We start from the raw sequence: 19,017 nt of genomic DNA, 5'->3' as shown, positions 1-19,017 counted from the left end.
ATATTTCAAGTAATCCAGCAAACAACAGGGGAAAGACAACAGTCTGGAGCCCAAACTGGTGCCGTGTTGACGGGGAGGGAGGGGAGTGGTGGCAGATTGGTTGAGAGTTTACAATGCCTCTTCTGGATTTAGGCAGGGTGGTGGGCCACAGCTTTGGGTTCTGCCACTGTGTTGACTCTGAGAAAGAGCAGACAGAGGGAGCACAAGATCTCTGTCTTTACAGGGCCATTATGGCTCGCTGGCAAGCTAGAAGATAGGGGACATATATACTGTCTGTGTGGACCCTGGGCTTAAACTCACCGTATGAATATTCACACACAGTAAATCCCTCCATCTGGGAGGCTGGCAGAGCAGAGAGAGAGAGAAGAAGTGAGAGTAACAGAGCGGGTTGAAGAAAGAGAGAGAATGGAGGAGAGGTGAAGAAGTTGAGACAGAATGTGAAGGAAAGAGGGATGGAGGAAGAGCAGATGCCATAGACCAAGGGTGTGACGCTATCCCCGATTGGCAATCCAAGATTCTACATGAATCTGGGATACACCCCGGGGTGATGGTCTGCTAATGAATGTTTTTGGCAGATTGCCGTGTGTATGTGTCTTAGGCTTCTTAAAAACTCACCTTTAAGACCAGGTCTTTAGCTGTGGCAGACATAAGGACGCGGTCACACCAGGCAGGGCATCTAGTGTTCATGTACTGCTTTCCCTGACTGCTGTCTTCACTGTACGGATAACTGTGGAAACAAACCCCCCCCCCCAAAAAACACACCATCATCATACAATAATCAAGACTTCTGTGTTAATAAAGAGGAAGAAATACAAAAAGACAATTCTGTGTATTCTAAATTAGATTGTTAAAGGGATTCTTAGTTAGGGGCTAGAGAACAGAAAAGGAGAGAACACTGAATCTAAATCAGATACACAGCTTTGACTGTCTGGAAATCATCTTTTGATTAAACACACATGGATGGCTCAATCAGAGAAATGTTTACAGGCTCAGTGGATCTCTCCCACTCTCCCCCCCCTCCTCCCCCTCTACATCCCTATGCAGCCATCAAAAAGAGATTAGGGCTGTGGCAAATGGCCAAGTGAGATTGTATCTGGTAACAGGAGGAACAATCGGATGATTTAAGTAGCCCGGGCCCGCCGGGAACCTCATCGAGCCGATGCAGATTTACATTGTTGAGAATTCAATTTAGCCCTACAGCTCATCAAACTGCATTAGATTTACATGCCACCAATCCAATTTGTTTGTGCGGCTCATCAGGATAGGACCGGGTTTACATACTGTAATACCAATCCAATTTGCTCCTTCAGTGCTACACACAGGGCTCACCGTGGCGTAACGCAACACACGTTTCCCCGGGGCCAGTAATAAACGAATGACAAAATAACCCCAGCCGTCTGATATTATTCTCCATTGTCGAGACGCTCAGGTGACGGCGTTAGAAGACTTGAAAGTAACAGTGCGATTATTATGTTTCCGTGTGTGTATGTTTGTGTGCGCATACATCTTCCTGTGTATGCACGTGTGTTTTACACCATAATGTGACGTGACCTCCCCCCACTCCCAGTATTCTCCAGTCAGTCAGATGTGTCCTTAGGTCCGAATGAGAGGCTGCTAGCACACAGCTATCGGATACATTCACCTAGCTAACTAGTGGCTGCTACGACACACACAGGCACCTCTTTAGGCCAACCAACCAGCCATGCTGTGCAGGGCAGGCCATACACTGTCACATTGAAGCCATGAAGGGTGATTGTGTCACTCTCAGGCAGCCAGGCAGGAAATCCAACTGCGCAAACAGAGGCCTGGTAAACACCTCCAGAGGTGCGCACGTACACACACGCGCACGTACACACACACACACACACAGCTGCCACAGCACAAGGGGGGATGCTACAGTTGTGCCATGGCGACCAGTACGACCACAGACTGGGGACTACGGGAGGGCGGACCAGGGCGGGGCAGAGGGGGGTGAGAGGTACCCACATCCGGCCAGCGCACAGCACCCCCCTCCTGGGTGAACAAAAAGGCCTGCAGAGAGGGCTCCTTTACAGAGCCTCCAGCCTCCAATTAGCATGAATGGCACGTTAAAGCATGTGGAAATGCAGCAGGTTTTGGTATGCTAAAGAAGGGTTGATGGAGGGATCCTCCGGATGAAAGTCTTTCAAAGACGAGAGGAAGAATAGGACGAGGGATGCCGAGCAGCAGAGAGAGGAGAGGGGATAGAGAGGGCTCAGACAGTAAAGCGAGAGTGCGGGAGGAAAAGAGCAGCGTCATCAAAGTGGCTCGATCGTCAGTGGCTGGCCTAGCTACAGACTCTTCAGTCCATACAGTGAACTGGCCCTAAATGACTATGCGATCTCTCTATCGTAAGGGAAATAAAGGGAGTATCAACCTATCGTAGCAAATTGCTGTGGAGCACATTAACAAAAAACAAAACCACTATATTACCTAACTGTTTTTGATAATGAAATAACAAATCGGGAAAAAGGTTATTAATCACCGTATAAGGGGATTAGCGATACTCAACAATGGCAATTGAACAATAATGTCTATCTGCAGGCAGTCTTACCCATACTCCTCCTCCCCTTCTCACCGCACCCTCCAATGGCTCCAATTGAGATAACAGGTCCTAATGCAACAGCAAACATCAGTGGCGGCTTTGGGGAGCCCTGTGTGATTAATGTGTCCGATTAGCGCAGATACAAACGTATCTGAAAGCAAACGGGGCTAGTGGGTGTGTGCGGCCGGAGCCCGTCAGCTCCTATCGGTCTCTTATTGCCCGCAGCAAGACTAATTACACTAATTAAACGGGGCCGAGCTGATAAACTCAACAATCGCCCACCTGTGTGTATGAGTCTGCCATGTTCGCTGTGAGACGGAGACCCACACACACACTCCGCCGGCCCAACTTCGGTCCCTCAGGTAGGCTACTGTGGTGCTGCTGCAACTGGCTTAACTACCTAGACCAGAGGTTCACCAGCAGATCTGCTAACAGCTTCTATGAACCACCTGTAGGTAATGCATAGTGCACTGTGAATATATTCACATGCATTCCTAAAGGTGGTTATAAGGAGCCGTGAGCTGTTGCCAATGCTTATATTGCAACCAATAATCACTATGGGATGACAGGAAGCATCGGAAATGAGGAAGTCAAAATGTGCACCTGCACACAATTGAAAACGTCCTCTTTTGTTGGGTTATAACCTCTAGTGTAAAGTTCACAAACCTCAACACGGGGAACTTCCACATATCCAACATGTCTCTCGAAGCCACCACACCATTACTCATTCTCCATGTGTGTTTTTAATGTTCGACTTCCTGCTGCAACATCACTCATAGTATTTGTTTCTGGTGAGTGTGAAAAGCCTGGTCAGTCGTGTGTTTGAGCAGTACCAAGCATCGGCGACGTGAAACCCAGCCCTACTGTGTGTCAGTTAGACCTGGGTTCAAAAACTTTTAGAGTTGGCTCTAAACGTGCCAGATGGGTGGGGTTTGCGTTTTCACTTTTGCAGTTATCCTACTGGTTCCATTGCACAAGGAAGTTCAATTATTGGAACCCAGGTCTGGTATCACTCAGCCTCACCATCCAGAGAGAGAGAGAGCGGAAATGGGCCGGGCCAGGCCAGTTGGGAGCTTTTGTCCCCAAGCTGCAGTCACCCAGCACTGTCGAGCACCATCCCCGCTCTGTTGTGTCCAACATTTCCTATCTCCTGGCCAAATTCCGTTATCTTGTTTTACATAATGACAAATAAGTGACAAGCCAAACAGGGGCCAATTGAGTGTGCCCGTATTTAACGAAGGGAATATAAACTAGTGAATATGGGCAGGGCAGGGAGCCAGAGATAAGATTGGTTACAGTATGAATGACACACAGGCAGAGGTAAGGAGGGGCATCATGGGGCTAATGTCACATGACTCGGTGTCGAGGGGGCTGTACGGACGCAGGGATTGGCTTAGCCGTCAGGTTATTTTCTTTTTACGGTAAAGAAAACTTTTTTCCCTCCCAAATGACTCACCTCTCCCACTCCGCCATATTTGTTTACCGTTACCAGGGGAGGCTTGGCAAAGCAAAGACGGAAGCGAGGAGCGACACACCTCAATTTTCATTCACAAAGATCAGCCGCACAAACGGCTATCAATAAAACTCCCTGAATGTTTGCTCCACATTTCAGGGTTGGAGAGCTCTCCGTCACAACATTGGCCCAATACAAACACAGTGTCAAATGCCACAGGTTGCTCAGAGGTGGTGTGTGTGTTGGACAGACTACTACACTCTGTGCAAGAGTTTCTGTATCGGTGAAGAGCTGCAACTATTCAGCAGCCCCCTTTCCACTCAGGAGGAAGTCTTGAGCGTCTGTTTAACCCTCTCTGTACCAGAGCCATTTAAACAAAAGGCTCCCTCTCATCCCAGCGAAGCATCAGCCCAGGGATTAAGCACACAGACACACGGCCATTGTACATATATATCCTACAATAGCCCCTTCCACATTTTCAATGGATCCCCAGCAGTTAGAACGATGGATGTGTTGAGAGTGTGAAACAATGTTCCTCTTCAGCTGATTGTGTGTGATAACGCACGATCTCATTGACACTCCAGCAAACAATATCAGCTGTGTGCGTGCCTTAGAATCTCTCTTTTGCGGCGCTAAAGGAAACAGTTGCTAACGGACATCTCTGGTACCCCATAAACAGTCAAGCGCCTCCACCGCAGTAGACAGGACTTCACTTGGCTTGCACTGGCCATCAGATGCACAAGGGCACACACACACACTACCACACACACACACACACACACACACACACACACACACACACACACACACACACACACACACACACAGTCTTTGGCCCATCGTCATAGACCTGCCATGTTTGGAAAATGTATGCTAACATGCCAAGGTTGGTCCCGGGGCGCTCCCGTCTTCCTGTTAAACACCAAACGGTGAAGAGACAACTGTTTATCAGCCCTCCTCCTCGCACACCCTGGCCCTCCTCGCCTCGCAACCCCCTGGCCACTTTGCTCCTCTCGCCCCTCTCGCCCCTGGCCTGTCTAGACTTGGCAAACACAGACTCATGGGACTGGAGCCATCCTTCCTAGCTCAAGTGTCTTCCCCTCCTTCTCTTGTTCCACTCTCACTATCCCTCTTTCCTCCTCCCTCTCGGATTAGTCGACTCATTGGGGCTGTACACTGATAGAGTTAGAACGCAGTCTGTCTGATGTCGCTCAAAAGCTCCCTCCGAGCCCATTCAGGGTAATCTGGTTAAAGCAGGAATACATTCTTCCCCTACTCTCTCATTGTTCACTGAATTTCCCCCCGCTCCAGGTTTAGATTACATTTTTGCATCGATCTTAGACCAAAAAAAAAAAAGAGCAAATAAATCAGATAACGGGCAGTACTAAAAGCATTCTCCTAAAATCAATCAAAATATATGAATAACATAAGTTACTCAGCCTCCTCAGATGTTTTGGGGAGATTACCTTAGTTATGCTATTCCAGCAAACATAATCAGAATTGTACCATTTCAAGTACACCATTCAGTTATTTTGAGTCTTGGGTCCATGCTGTCGTTTGTTACAAAGATGATAGTCTTTGTAATATCATCTTTTGTGGGGGGGGGGGGCTCTAACTATGTTTATCACAAGGTTCGTTTCCAATTTATAAACCCGTCTTGAAAGACTGCGCCCCCCTCCCAACTACTGAACTCCAACCGATATCGCATTTGAGCATACTTGTGTGTACGAGTGTGTGTGCTTCTGTGTGAATGGGGATACCCTCGCAGCCTATCAGCGTGCGGCAGCCGGCTGGCACCAGGTACAACTCTCGCGGGCTACGGCTAAATTCCACACCCCGGTGGCCGAGTGCTTAGACATGTCACGGGCCAACTTTGACAGACGGCTTCTTGAAGCTGGAGCGATATTATATCTACAGCTTGTAGCACATTCCAGAAATGCAAACATGATGCACGAGAACGTGCGGGACACACACTGAAATAATGTACAGTCTCAATAACACTATAGTGTCTTATTCTAAAAATGGAATGGAACCTCCAGTTTGAGGTGGTTGAGCTTTTACTGCAGCCTGGTGGAGGTGAAAGAGGATCATCATTTTTTCTCTCTCTCTCGCTGCTACATATTTTCACAACCTCACACACACAGCTCTGGCCCTGTATTCATAAACGGTCTCAGAGTAGTAGTGCTGATCTTAGCTCAGTCCCCCACCGTCCATACAATCGCACTCATTGTTATCTAAACAGGCAAAACTGATCCTGTACCAGCACTCCTCCGCTGAGACGCGTTGAGTATACCGACCCTGATCCCAAAACTAAAATAAGTGAGGGTTTGATGACATCTTTATCCCCGGCACCATGCTAACTGACCTACAGCAACTAGGCTATGGTTATCCAATTACATAGGTGGACAAAGACTTCCACATGCAGGATTAATTTATAGAATAAACCATATTGAACAGTATTGATTTCTAGATTGAATGTAAGCAAGCATGTGTGTATGTGCGTGCGTGCAGGGGGCCTCTGCAGCTTGTGATAAGGGGAGTAATAACCTCACAGATGGTGAGGGGCTGTTCCGGAGCAGGCTATGTGATCGAGAACAATCATTGTGTGCTTGATTGCTCATGGAGCACAAGGATGATCTGACAGGGGGAGGGGGACAAGTATGTATGCGGTGTGTGTATGTGTTAGTGCAAGTGTGTGTTATGTGAATGGGAGAAGGTTGTTTAAGTTTAACTAGGCCATTTCTACTCATTAACCGCTGACAAGGAAGTGGCTTGTATCAGACGCTGAGTGGATTGAATCAAATTTCATACGCTATGCCCAGGTTTTAGCAATTTGATTCATCATGTCCCCATTAGGTGAACATCATTCGTATTCTTTCACAGCAAGCCTGTTCATTCACTCGGCAGGGAGACGATGATTCAATATTATATTATGGATAGATAGGTGCAAAAGTCACCGAGTGTAAAAGGACAATAAATCCAGATGTCACTTATGCAAAGCGATGTAAATGGGGTCCCTGATTAAGACACGGAGTAATTTAAAAACAGTGACTGGCAGGACCTTGACACACACACACACACACTCTCCACCGGTCCGGCTCCACACCCGCCACCAGAGCAGTTTATCAAGTAATTATTGTTTGATTACAGCATTTCATTATCTGCACTGATTGAGTCACGAGTGAAAGGTCAAGCGCCATTATCGCGCCACCGCCAAAACATATTCCCACACAGGCCGGTGTGTGTGCTTGCCCTCCCTCTGCTCTGAAAAGGGCTAATTGCAAATGCATTTGTTTGAGGAAGAGGATACGAGAAGGACCCCCCCTCTCCATGGTCCCCCAACTCCCACCGCGACGGAATATCAATGCAGTGCTCTTCACACACACAAGCAAGAACAGACACACACATACACACAAATACACGCGCACACGCACACACACACACACCCACCTACCCAGGGGAGCAGTTTAGAAGCACATCCAATCATACTAAACAATTGATAACCATCAAACATATATTTGGCACAAACAAAGCCATTTGGCCCAAGAGGGTTGATTGAGTAATGTTAAGGCCCCATACCATTAATGGAGCAAAACATCAGCCTGTTTGTGCACTGCTGATTTACTCTGCTCGTCAGTGACGTGGTGCTTTAGTAAGGTTAGTAGTAAGGTCCACTTCTTTTTACAACACATTCTTACCAATGGATAGAATGAGTCCTTCCAAAAAGTAATGATTTGTACACCGTTAACTGAATCCTGGATAACTAAGTGAATACCTACTCTGACTAAACACATGGTTAGAATGCAAGATGAAGGGTATGAGGGGTAGGCACACCATTTCATGGCCAATGATCGTGAAGGGCAGAGAGTAGGCCCTTTATGGGGTAATAGGTAATATACAGGACAATAGATAGTTACTAGTAGGTACCAATACAGGTACAAATTCATGTGCAGGGTAATAAACTCAGCAAAAAAAGAAATGTCCTCTCACTGTCAACTGCATGTATTTTCAACTTAATGTAAATATTTGTATAAACATAAGATTCAACAACGGGGACATAAACTGAACAAGTTCCACAGACATGCGACTAACAGAAATGTAATAATGTGTCCCTGAACAAAGTAACAGTCAGTATCTGGTGTGGCCACCAGCTGCATTAAGTACTGTAGTGCATCTCCTCCTTGTGGACTGCACCAGATTTTCCCGTTCTTGCTGCGAGATGTTACCCCACTCTTCCACCAAGGCACCTGCAAGTTCCCGGACATTTCTGGGGGGAATGGCCCTAGCCCTCACCCTCCGATCCAACAGGTCCCAGACGTGCTCAATGGGATAGAAATCCAGGCTCTTCGCTGGCCATGGCAGAACACTGACATTCCTGCGAGGATGATCACCTGTCCATCCTGTCTCCCTGTAGCGCTGTCTTAGGCGTCTCACAGTACGGACATAGCAATTTATTGCCCTGGCCACATCTGCAGTCCTCATGCCTCCTTGCAGCATGCCTAAGGCACGTTCACACAGATGAGCAGGGACCTTGAGCATCTTTCTTTTGGTGTTTTTCAGAGTCAGTAGAAAGGCCTCTTTAGTGTCCTACGTTTTCATGACTGTGACCTTAATTGCCTACCGTCTGTAAGCTGTCAGTGTCTTAACGACCGTTCCACAGGTGCATGTTCATGAATTGTTTATGGTTCATTGAACAAGCATGGGAAACAGTGTTTAAACCCTTTACAATGAAGATCTGTGAAGTTATTTGTATTTGTACGAATTATCTTTGAAAGACAGGGTCTTGAGTTTAGATAGTTACAGGTAGGTACCAATACAGATACCAATTAATGTCCAGGGTAATAGATGGTTTCAGCTCTGGAAGACCTCAATAATTTTAATTGGTGTTGATTGTGCCTTGTACCATGCCAATATGGAAGAAATGCACAATATAATATACAAGTATTTTCCTAAATAACAGGAGTGACTTGAGTTGAATAGGTATGGTTAATTTAGACATTGATTCACAAGGAAACACACAGGATTCCATACCTGGGAGGAAAGGATATCTCCAGCTCGTGCAGCCGTTCCTTGAAACAGGACAGCTCACTGTCAAACTGTAAAAACTGTGAAGAGAGAGAGGGGAGGAGGGGGGTGAAAGGAGGAAGAAAGAGATACAGTGCACACAGGAAGTATTCACACCCCTTGACTTTTTCAAAACTTTGTTGTATTACAGCCTGAATTTAAAATTGAGATTTTGTGTCACTGGCCTATACACTCCATAATGTCAGAATTTTATGTACATTTTTTATACTAATTAATAAAAAATGAAAAGCTGAAATGTCTTGACTCAATAAGTATTCAAACCCTTTGTTATGGCAGGCCTAAACAGGTTCAGTAGTAAAAATGTGCTTAAAAAGTCACAAGTTGCATGGACTCACTCTGTGTGCAATAGTACTTAACATAGTTTTTGAATGACTACCTCATCTCTGTACCTTACACATACAATTATCTGTAAGGTCCCTCAGTCGAGTAGTGAATTTCAAACACAGATTCAACCACAAAGACTAGGAAGGTTTTCCAATGCTTCGCAAAGAAGGGCACCTATTGGTAGATGGGTATAAAATGTCAAAAAGCCGACCGTGAGTATATCCCTTTGAGCATGGTGAAGTTATTAATTACACTTTGGATGGTGTATCAATACACCCAATCACTACAAAGATACAGGTGTTCTTCCTAACTCAGTTTCCGGAGAGGAAGGAAACCGCTCAGGGATTTTACCATGAGGCCAATAGTGACCTTAAAAAAGTTTATTGGCTCTGATAGGAGAAAACTGAGGATGGATGAACAACATTGTAGTTACTCCACAAGGCACTAAAGTAAAACTGTCAAAGATGTGGCAAAGGAATTAACTTTCTGTCCTGAATACAAAGTGTTATATTTGGGGCAAATCCAATACAACACATTACTGAGTACCACTATCCCATATTTTCAAGCATAGTGGTGGCTGAATCATGTTATGGGTATGCATGTAATCGTTAAGGACTGGGGAGTTTTTCAGGATAAAATAAAAATAAATAGAATGGAGCTAAGCACAGACACTGGGATATGAATTAATCTTTCAGCAGGACAATTACCTAAAAGGCCAAATCTACACTGGAGTTGCTTACCAAGAAGACAGTCAATAATCCTGTGTGCCCGGGGTTATAGTTTTGACTTGACAACATGGTTGCCTCGCAATGATCACCAACCAATTTAAAGACTGAAGAATTTTGAAAAGAATAATGGGCAAATATTGTACAATCCAGGTGTGCAAAGCTCTTAGAGAAAGACCAGAAAGACTCACAGCTGTAATCGCTGCCAAAGGTGACTAACATGTATTGACTGCTTGTGAATACTTATGTAAATTACATTTCTGTATATCATTTTCAATACATCTGCAAACATTTCTAAAAACATGTTTTCACTTTGTCATGATGGGGTATTGTGTGTAGATGGGTAAGAAAAATCCCAAATGTAATACATTTTTATTTATTCAGGTTATAACAAAATGTGGAATAAGTCAAGGGGTATGAATACTTTATTCATAACTACAGTGCCTTCAGAAAGGGTAAAAGAAAAATGTATTACAGCACGTAATATCCTCTGCGTCAGTCATCACTCACTGAGTGAATAACTATGAGTGTGTGGCTCCTGCGTGCAAGAGTAAGTGTCAGATAATTGTGTTAGCTTCCTTTCTTTGACATGTGGATTTGTGCCTTTACCACCATACTGTATAAGTGCAATGAACACTGTGGTGGTACATAAAGGCATGTGTGTGAGAACAGCTGACCAGTGTTGATGTGTGTGTCCCTGGCCTGGCTGTTCCAGAGCCATACCTGTCCTGTCCTACCACAGCCCCCAGTCTGCTGCTAATGGTGGAGGTCTGTCTCTCTAAGCTGACAGTGGATCCAAACAGTCTTCATCAATCATGTCCCCTCCCCCAGCCGCACAACCTCTGACTGCACCAGCACCGACTTACAACCCCCCCTCCATCTCCCCCTCTTTCCAAATCCCATAAATCATTAGTGAGAAGTGCAATTAGCAGCTCCTTATACACACTAATTATCTGGGAGATCAGCAGGTAGCAGGGGCACCTAAATTGCTGACTCCCTGAGCGACGGATAGATATCCGGCAACCCCTGTGATAGTGGGCTCTATTTGAACAAATCTAATGCAATGGTAAATCTAAGCACTGACAGTTGCGCTGTAGGACTGGAGGTGTATCAGAGATATTTTTGCTATTTTCACAATTTGTATTATGAACGCAATAGCTGACGTTAGTGCGAAAGGGCTGGGTTTTGATTAATAAACAAGTTGTAGGTGTGACGAGGGCTTGGCCACTCGGTGCTTGGCCAAGGCGTTCCATGGCTTAATAGTGCATGCATTTCTCTCAAGTTCTGTCGGTTATTGACAGCCTTTGCATTGACATCAACTCCAATTCGGCTGGGCAGCGGACCGCCCATTAAGACGTTAGGGGCGGCACCCCACTTGTAATTGGTTAAAAAAAGAAGAAACACATGTGATTGGTCAAAACATTACTTAAAAAATATAATTCATGTATTATGTTTTAAATGCTCATAAAAGTGAGCTAAATGTGTATGTTTTCCTGTTTGAAAAATATATTGTTACTACTCTGCCCTTCAGTGACTGCCGGCAGCAGCAGCTCTGCCTCCACGGGCGCATAGGCCGTGTGAACATTGCTTGGATTGTTTTGCCAGATATGCTATGAGGGGGGAACTGCTCCAATGAAAATCGCAGGATATCAAAGCATAAATGGCAACAGCACAAAGTAAATGAACCGTCCTGGGCCGCTCAAATGTGTGTTCAGTCAGAACTTCTGGGTCTGCTCTATTCTCCTTCCCAATATGTTTCTCGTGCTAGATGGCTTACTTCCGCACGTGCGACTAGATCTGCTCTATCAGGTACAGATGGCGCTAAAGCAACAAGCTAATTGTAATTAACTTGTCAAAAATGATCATAACAGTCATGGGAGCCTGGGACCTGATAAACCAGACATCAACATCCAACAAGAGTTGAAGGACAGAGGGATATAATAGCTAGGAACCTTCTCACCGTGGATCTGGTAGGACAAAAAAGCATGACAGTGGCTTATTGTTTCCCCCCATATTGTTCATCAGGTTCTACTGTAGGTGACAGACATGTTGTTTGGACCAAAACAGCATAAAAAAGGGTCCATCACAAAGCATGATGAAATTATTTAGCCAGCAACAGTAATTTTGAGAAACAGTTTGGTCGATTTTTGGGTCAAATCAAACCGTTTTCTACCTTTGGCAAGCAGCTATAGCTAGCTGGTAGCTTGCTAGCTCCCATGCCAGTTTCACGTCTTTCTAAACTAATATCTGACTAACTTGGAAATATGAAGTTATTTCAGAACTAAAGTTAACTGACTAGCGCACCACACTTTGTAACATTATGTTAGCTAGCTATCCCCAGTTAGATAATGTGTTTTCACTTACTGCATATGCATGCGTGTTACGTTCTACTCATTCTAAATAGTATAATCGAATCTGTTCAAAACAGTGGCAGCTTGTGCAGAAGTGGTCATTCAGTTTTGTCAGTGGTGGGAAAAGTATTTAATTGTTATACTTGAGTAAAAGTAAAAATACCTTAATAGAAAATGACTCAAGTAAAAGGTGAAAGTCACCTAGTAAAATAATACTAAAAGTATCTGGTTTAAAACATAGTAGTACTTTTTACTCCCATAGTTCAAAGTCATTTTACTTAAGTACTTTGATATGTAAAATTTCAATCATTTTTTAAATGCTGTTATTCTGATGCACAGATCGCTTTATACTGTGCCTTCAGAAAGTATTCACACCCTTTATCCACATTTTGTTGTGCTACATGGTGGGATTAAAATACATTTGTCATTTTTTGAACCAAATACTGTAATGTCAAAGTGTGGAAAAAACTAGCATTAGTAAAAAAAATAATAAAGTAAAACACTATCTTGTTGATCATTGCTAGACAGCCATTTTCAAGTCTTGCCATAGATTTTCAAGCTGATTTAAGTCAAAACTGTAACTCATGAACATGGTAAGCAACTCCAGTGTAAAATTGGCCTTGTGTTTTAGGTTATTGGGGCGGCAGGTAGCCTAGTAGTTAGAGCGTTGGACTAGTAACCGGAAGGTTGCAAGATCAAATCCCCGAGCTGACAAGGCAAAAATCTGTCATTCTGCCCCTGAACAAGGCAGTTTACCCACTGTTAACTGCCTTCATTGAAAATAAGAATTTGTTCTTAACTGACTTGCCTAGTTAACTAAAGGTTAAAAAAAATAGTCCTGCTGAAAGGTGGATTTGTCTCCCAGTGTCTGTTGGAAAGCAGACTGAACCAGGTTTTCCTCGTAGCTCTATTGCATTTCTTTCAATCCCCCCAAAAAGGCGTACCCATAACATGATGCAGCCACCAATACCCTTGAAAATATGCAGTGGCACTCAGCGATGTGTTGTGTTGGATTTGCCCCAAACATAACGCTTTGATTTCAGGACATAAAGTTAATTTCTTTGCAACATTTTTTTTCAGTATTACTTTAGGGCCTTTCTGCAAACAGGATGCATTTGCTTGGTTCCTCTCTGGGTTTGTTGCAGGGTTCCTGCCTTTCTAAGGAGTTTTTCCCTAGCCACCGTGCTTTGGCATTGATTGCTGTTTTAGGACGAGTTTCTGTATAAGCACTTTGTGACACCTGCCAATGTAAAAAGGGCTCAATAAATACATTTGCTTTGATTTGATGCATGTTCTGGAATATTTGTTATTCTGTACAGGCTTCCTTCTTTTCACTCTGTCATTTAGGTTAGTATTGTGGAGTAACTACAGATTCCTCCTCAGTTTTCTCAATTTCACAGCCATAAAACTCTTTTTTTTAAAGTCACCAATGGTGAAATTCCTGAGCAACTACAGTTAGGAAGGACGCCTGTATCTTTGGGACGCTTGTATCTTTATAGTGACTGGGTGTATTGATACACCATCCAAAGTGTAATTAATAACTTCACCATGCTCAAAGGGATATACTATAAGGGCTTGTTTTTTAATAAGACGAAAAACAAGCATTTGTTTAAGTTATTTTCCTGTAACGTTTCAAAATACGAGTGTCACCGGATTACCTCATCTCTCATTCCACGATGGGCATATAGCCTACGTGATCTTTTAGGCTTTGGTTTAAGATTGATTTCAAAGTGGTCTCACGAGCCAAACCCTTTATAGTCTTGACTACTTTGCGAATGTACTGGGTATGACAAAAAAAAACAACCTTAGCCTCCCCTCCTCTCGGTTATGCTTGGTTTTTCATCAAATGAAACAGGGGGGGAGATTGACGTTTCTAAATACGAAATTTACGGGCACAAAAAGCAAACATCTCCTGTTCCATGTGCATATGGGCACTGTTCGTCATGGCTGGATAGGTTGCACTTCCGCTGTCAAATTCCATGCCATAACCAACCACATTACCGCTAACACCAACTTTTGGTTAGTCTTACTGAAATGGTCATTTTGCCACCCGTCCCACCTCAGAGCAAGCGACCTCATATAAAAACAGGTAAATGACCAATCCTGCAACTAGGGTTTGAAAACAAAAATTGCAAACGAGCAAATAGATCTCAGTGTCTGATGAGTTCCTATACACTGCCTGTGTAAGGCTGTCAAGTACATTTAACGCAGGTACAAACAATAATGACATTACATTGCTGTACGACATGTAAAAATGGTGTGAAATCGCCACCTAGATAATAATGTCCTCTCCACCTACATGATAATGTACTCTCCATCTAGGTGAAATGACAACAGCAATCATATTTAGAGGAAAACATCTAACCAAGCGGAGGCCAAGACAGGCAGAAGAGCAGCGTTAACCACATCCGTGGAGTACAATAACAGCCATCAATTCACAAACCCAACACGTTTGTAAACCAGATTAAAACTTTATTGGCATTTGTACATACATACTGTATGTGGGATAAATGTACATGGGTGTGTGTATGCCTGGAGCCTGTGCAAGTGTGTATGAGCGAGTAGCCTACTCCATACTTTATGCATGCTTATGTGTAAAGTGTGAGCATCTGTGCGTTTCTGTGTGTGTGTGTGTGCGCCAGTGGTGTAGAACAGTGGCCATTACTTTCCAGGCAGTGGGGCCCTCAGACAGAGTCTCTGTGGTTCAGGAGGGCAGATGTGCGGCATTCATCAAACTCACAGAGACAGGGTCACAGGAGAGCTCACACACTGAATGAGGAATAGAGCCCAGAGGATACGCTTCACTGTGCACCACCACCACCGTCCTCCCAATGACACGCATTGCTCCAAGGGTGTGTGTGTGTGTGTGCAGAGAGACCTTGTGTGGAAGAGTGTGCCAGCATATAAGTTTATAGAGGTGCAGTGCGTAATTGTCCCTGTGTGCGTTATAGTGCCTCAGATCTTTGTTATTCTTACCCTAATAGAGTACCTGTGTATATGTACACTGGTCTGTTTCTGTGAGTGTGTGTGGACAGGTGTTCTTGTCTCCATGGAGAGTTAGTGCAGCCGAGATGAGAAGTGACACCTTTAAAAGGCAGCAGATGAGCAATGTTGGGGGTGATGAAGCACATTGTGTTTCCATGATGTGTGTGTATGTGTGCACAGAGCTTTTAAGTGAATGTTGAGTAATTCATTTAGGTTGACTGGAAAACCCAAGGGCTGAAATTTCACACTACATTTCATCCCGGGTCAATTAAGCATAATGATTTGCTGGTCTGGTAGGTCAGCAGTAAAAAAAAAATCCCAGTTTATATTGGTTCAAGGCCTCGTTGCATTATAAAGCTGGCCCAGTAGTTTGTCAGACCGAAATGACCTTGGATTTGTTGGAGAGGGCTGCTAGCCAATACGGCTCGGGCAATATCGTGGACAAGGAGAAAGATGAGGAAGTGCAGGGTCCAGATTTCTTGCTTCTCCTCGATGAGCAACACACACCTAAATCACGCTAGCTGTGATTGTTATAAGAGGGAGAAGTTGCAGGAACAGAGGGAAATAAAGGTCTCTGGGCTGACTGTCCCTCCAACCCGGCCAGTGGTTGTCCAAGCTCATAATTGTGCTTTGATTTACACCGTGTCAAACTATCCCTCTGACAACACCTGCTGCCATTAAAAGACATCAGTACACACAGAGGTGAAAGGTCATTTAATTTTATTTTTACGGCACACATTTGGCTTATATTGCCAGGCCATATTTTTTTCATAGTTTTATGAAATCTTCATTACTTGGTGTGGAATCAATAAACTGTCGCTGATAGGGAATGGCCGAGCGCCTTGAGAGGGTCAACCTAAACAGCCAGCCGGCTAGAGGCTACAGTCCTATTATGCTCTCTCTTATCATAGTTAAGGTTATAACAATTGCATAATACCTTAAAACTCTAGGGGGATTGTTTATTCATTCATTTGCTTACACTATAGACACTAAGGTATGTGGACACCCCTTCAAATTAGTGGATTCGGCTATTTGGTGTATAAAATCGAGCACACATCCATTCAATCTCCATAGACAAACATTGTCAGTGGAATGGCCTTACTGAAGAGCTTAGTGACTTTAAACGTGGCACCGTCATAGGATGCCACCTTTTCAACAAGTCAGTTCGCCAAATTTCGGCCCTGCTAGAGGTTCCCCGGTCAACTGTAAGTGCTGTTACTGTGAAGTGGAAACGTCTAAGGATCAGCCGCGAAGTGGTATGCCACACAAGCTCACAGAACGGGACCGCCGAGTGCTGAAGTACGTAAAAATCATCTGTCCTTGGTTGCAACACTCACTACCAAGTTCCAAACTGCCTCTGGAAGCACAAGAACTGTTCTTCGGGAGCTTCATGAAATGGGTTTCCATGGCCCGAGCAGCCGCGCACAAGCCTACGATCACCATGTGCAATGACAAGCGTTCGGCTGAAGTGGTGTAAAGCTCACCCCCATTGGACCCATTGGAGCAGTGGAAACGCGTTCTCTCGAGTGATGAATCCAGCTTCACCATCTGGCTGTCCAACGGACGAATCTGGGTTTGGCGGATGCCAGGAGAAAGCTACCTGCCCAAATGCATAGTGCCAACTGTAAAGTTTTGTGGAGAAAGAATAATGGTCTGGGGCTGTTTTTCATGGTTCGGGCCAGACGACAGCATACAATGACATTTTAGACGATTCTGTGCTTCCAACTGTGGCAACAGTTTGGGGAAGTCCCTTTCCTGTTTCAGCCTGACAATGCCCCCGTGCAAAAAGTGAGGTCCATACAGAAATCGTTTGTCGAGATTGGTGTGGAAAAACTTGACTGGCCTGCACAGAGCCCTGACCTTAACCGCATCGTAGACCTTCGGGATTAATTGGAACACTGACTGTGAGCCAGGCCTAATCGCCCAACATCCGTGCTCGACCTCACTAATGCTCTTGTGGCTAAATGGAAGCAAGTCCCCGCAGTAATATTCCAACATCTAGCGGAAACAGAAGAGTAGAGGCTATTATAGCAGCAAAGGCGGAACCAACTCCACCTTAATGCCCATGATTTTGGAATGAGATGTTCGACGAGCAGGTGTCCACATACGCCCAGTGCGTATTCCCAGACTTGTGTCAAGGGCAAAAAAACACAAAAGTGCCTTTTCCTATAATCCACATTTTGCTCGTTTACAGACCAAAACATTGACTGGGAGACATTTATAGGACAAGCCATACATGGACATCAACATACAGTACAGTATGTACATACAGTAATGTATATGCTGTATACCTCATGATCAGACTGAGGAACAGATCAATACTAGTAAAAGTGCAATGAGCCTTCCAGTGTAGCAAGGCATTCAGGTATAAGAGACAGCACAGGAGCCCATTCTCCCTGGCCTTCCATGTTTATCTTCCCAGCTAAGGTCACACATTATTTAGCATTCTGCTGTATTACCACTCAAGGAAACTGACAGGTAAAATATGAAAGAAGTTTATCCGGGAAGGTGATTGATCCTTATTTATATATTTATTTAGTTCATTTGGAAAACTCTTCCGGCTTGAGTAATGTTGCGAGTACGCAGGGAGCATGACAAAGAAGAGCGGCCCTGACAGAAAAGTTCATCACTCGCAACAGGACTCCAAAAACACCCCCCTCTTTCCCCCGGACGTCAGCTGATACCACAAGTGATAAAGTTAGAATAAAAAGATACTGAAACAAAATCAATGATGGAGAGGGGAGGGAGGTGACTGGATGGAGGATGCACTACTGGATAAATAGGAGGTAGAGGGGGGCACGCGTCTCCACAGAATCCGTGTCCACGGGGACATATATCCCCCCACTGCCCGCCCCCTTTACCTCCGCCCCGCCACTGAGGAGCAAGCCCCTGTGCCGCTCGACGCCACCACTCCCGGAAAATGTAATCTTCCCAAATACTCATCAGGGCTCTCCATCGTCCCGGCCTGACAGCGTTCGGGATAATTAATTATACAATTTCGATGGGAATATTGATTAAACAATCCTATTAATCATAGCAAAAGTCAATAGGCATGGACACATTCAATCATGTCCCGACCAATGATTACTCCTCAAAATACAATAATTATTTTTGAGAGCTGCCTCGAATTAAATTTCTGTCAAGCTGGTACAAGTCTAGTAGTTGATGAAAGATGCAATGGATTTTTTTTCCTCCTCCGAGGGTTGCAGGGGGGAACATTTATCCTTTTGGGAAGGTAGTTTGTTTTATAAGGATCATAACACGGTGTGTTTAACTAGACCATGACCATCAGATTATCTCTGATCCCCCATTACGCCATTTATCTTGCTGAGCTCTGCACGGGAGAGGGAAAGAAGGAAGTGGGGGCCTCCTGAGGCCCAACACACACACCACATAAACACGCACACCAATACTAAAAGAGACACAGACATACAGCCCCACATACACTTACAGTAGATACACACAGACAGACACCACTTGAAGAGTCATACGTGTCACATTAATTATTGGATTATTTCTTCTTCTTAGTTT

At 44.5% G+C, this 19,017-nt stretch overlaps 1 protein-coding gene across 2 annotated transcripts in view; it reads right to left on the bottom strand.

Moving 5' to 3' along the window:
- The window catches only part of LOC115113343 (inositol polyphosphate-5-phosphatase A-like), a 187,592-nt gene that overhangs the window by 5,155 nt on the left and 163,420 nt on the right, over positions 1-19,017 (bottom strand). For both annotated transcript variants that reach the window (XM_029640877.2, XM_029640878.2), the window contains exons 12-13: positions 9,048-9,121; positions 616-727 (exon numbers count right to left, since the gene is read on the bottom strand). In XM_029640877.2, the coding sequence (XP_029496737.1) occupies positions 616-727; positions 9,048-9,121 (186 nt within the window). The remainder of the gene's footprint in view (positions 1-615; positions 728-9,047; positions 9,122-19,017) is intronic.

This window comes from Oncorhynchus nerka, linkage group LG28 (assembly GCF_034236695.1).
Source record: "Oncorhynchus nerka isolate Pitt River linkage group LG28, Oner_Uvic_2.0, whole genome shotgun sequence".
In the NCBI taxonomy this organism is placed as follows: domain Eukaryota; kingdom Metazoa; phylum Chordata; class Actinopteri; order Salmoniformes; family Salmonidae; genus Oncorhynchus; species Oncorhynchus nerka.
Note: the sequence above shows the minus strand (reverse complement) of the source record. Positions and strands in the feature narration are given on the sequence as shown.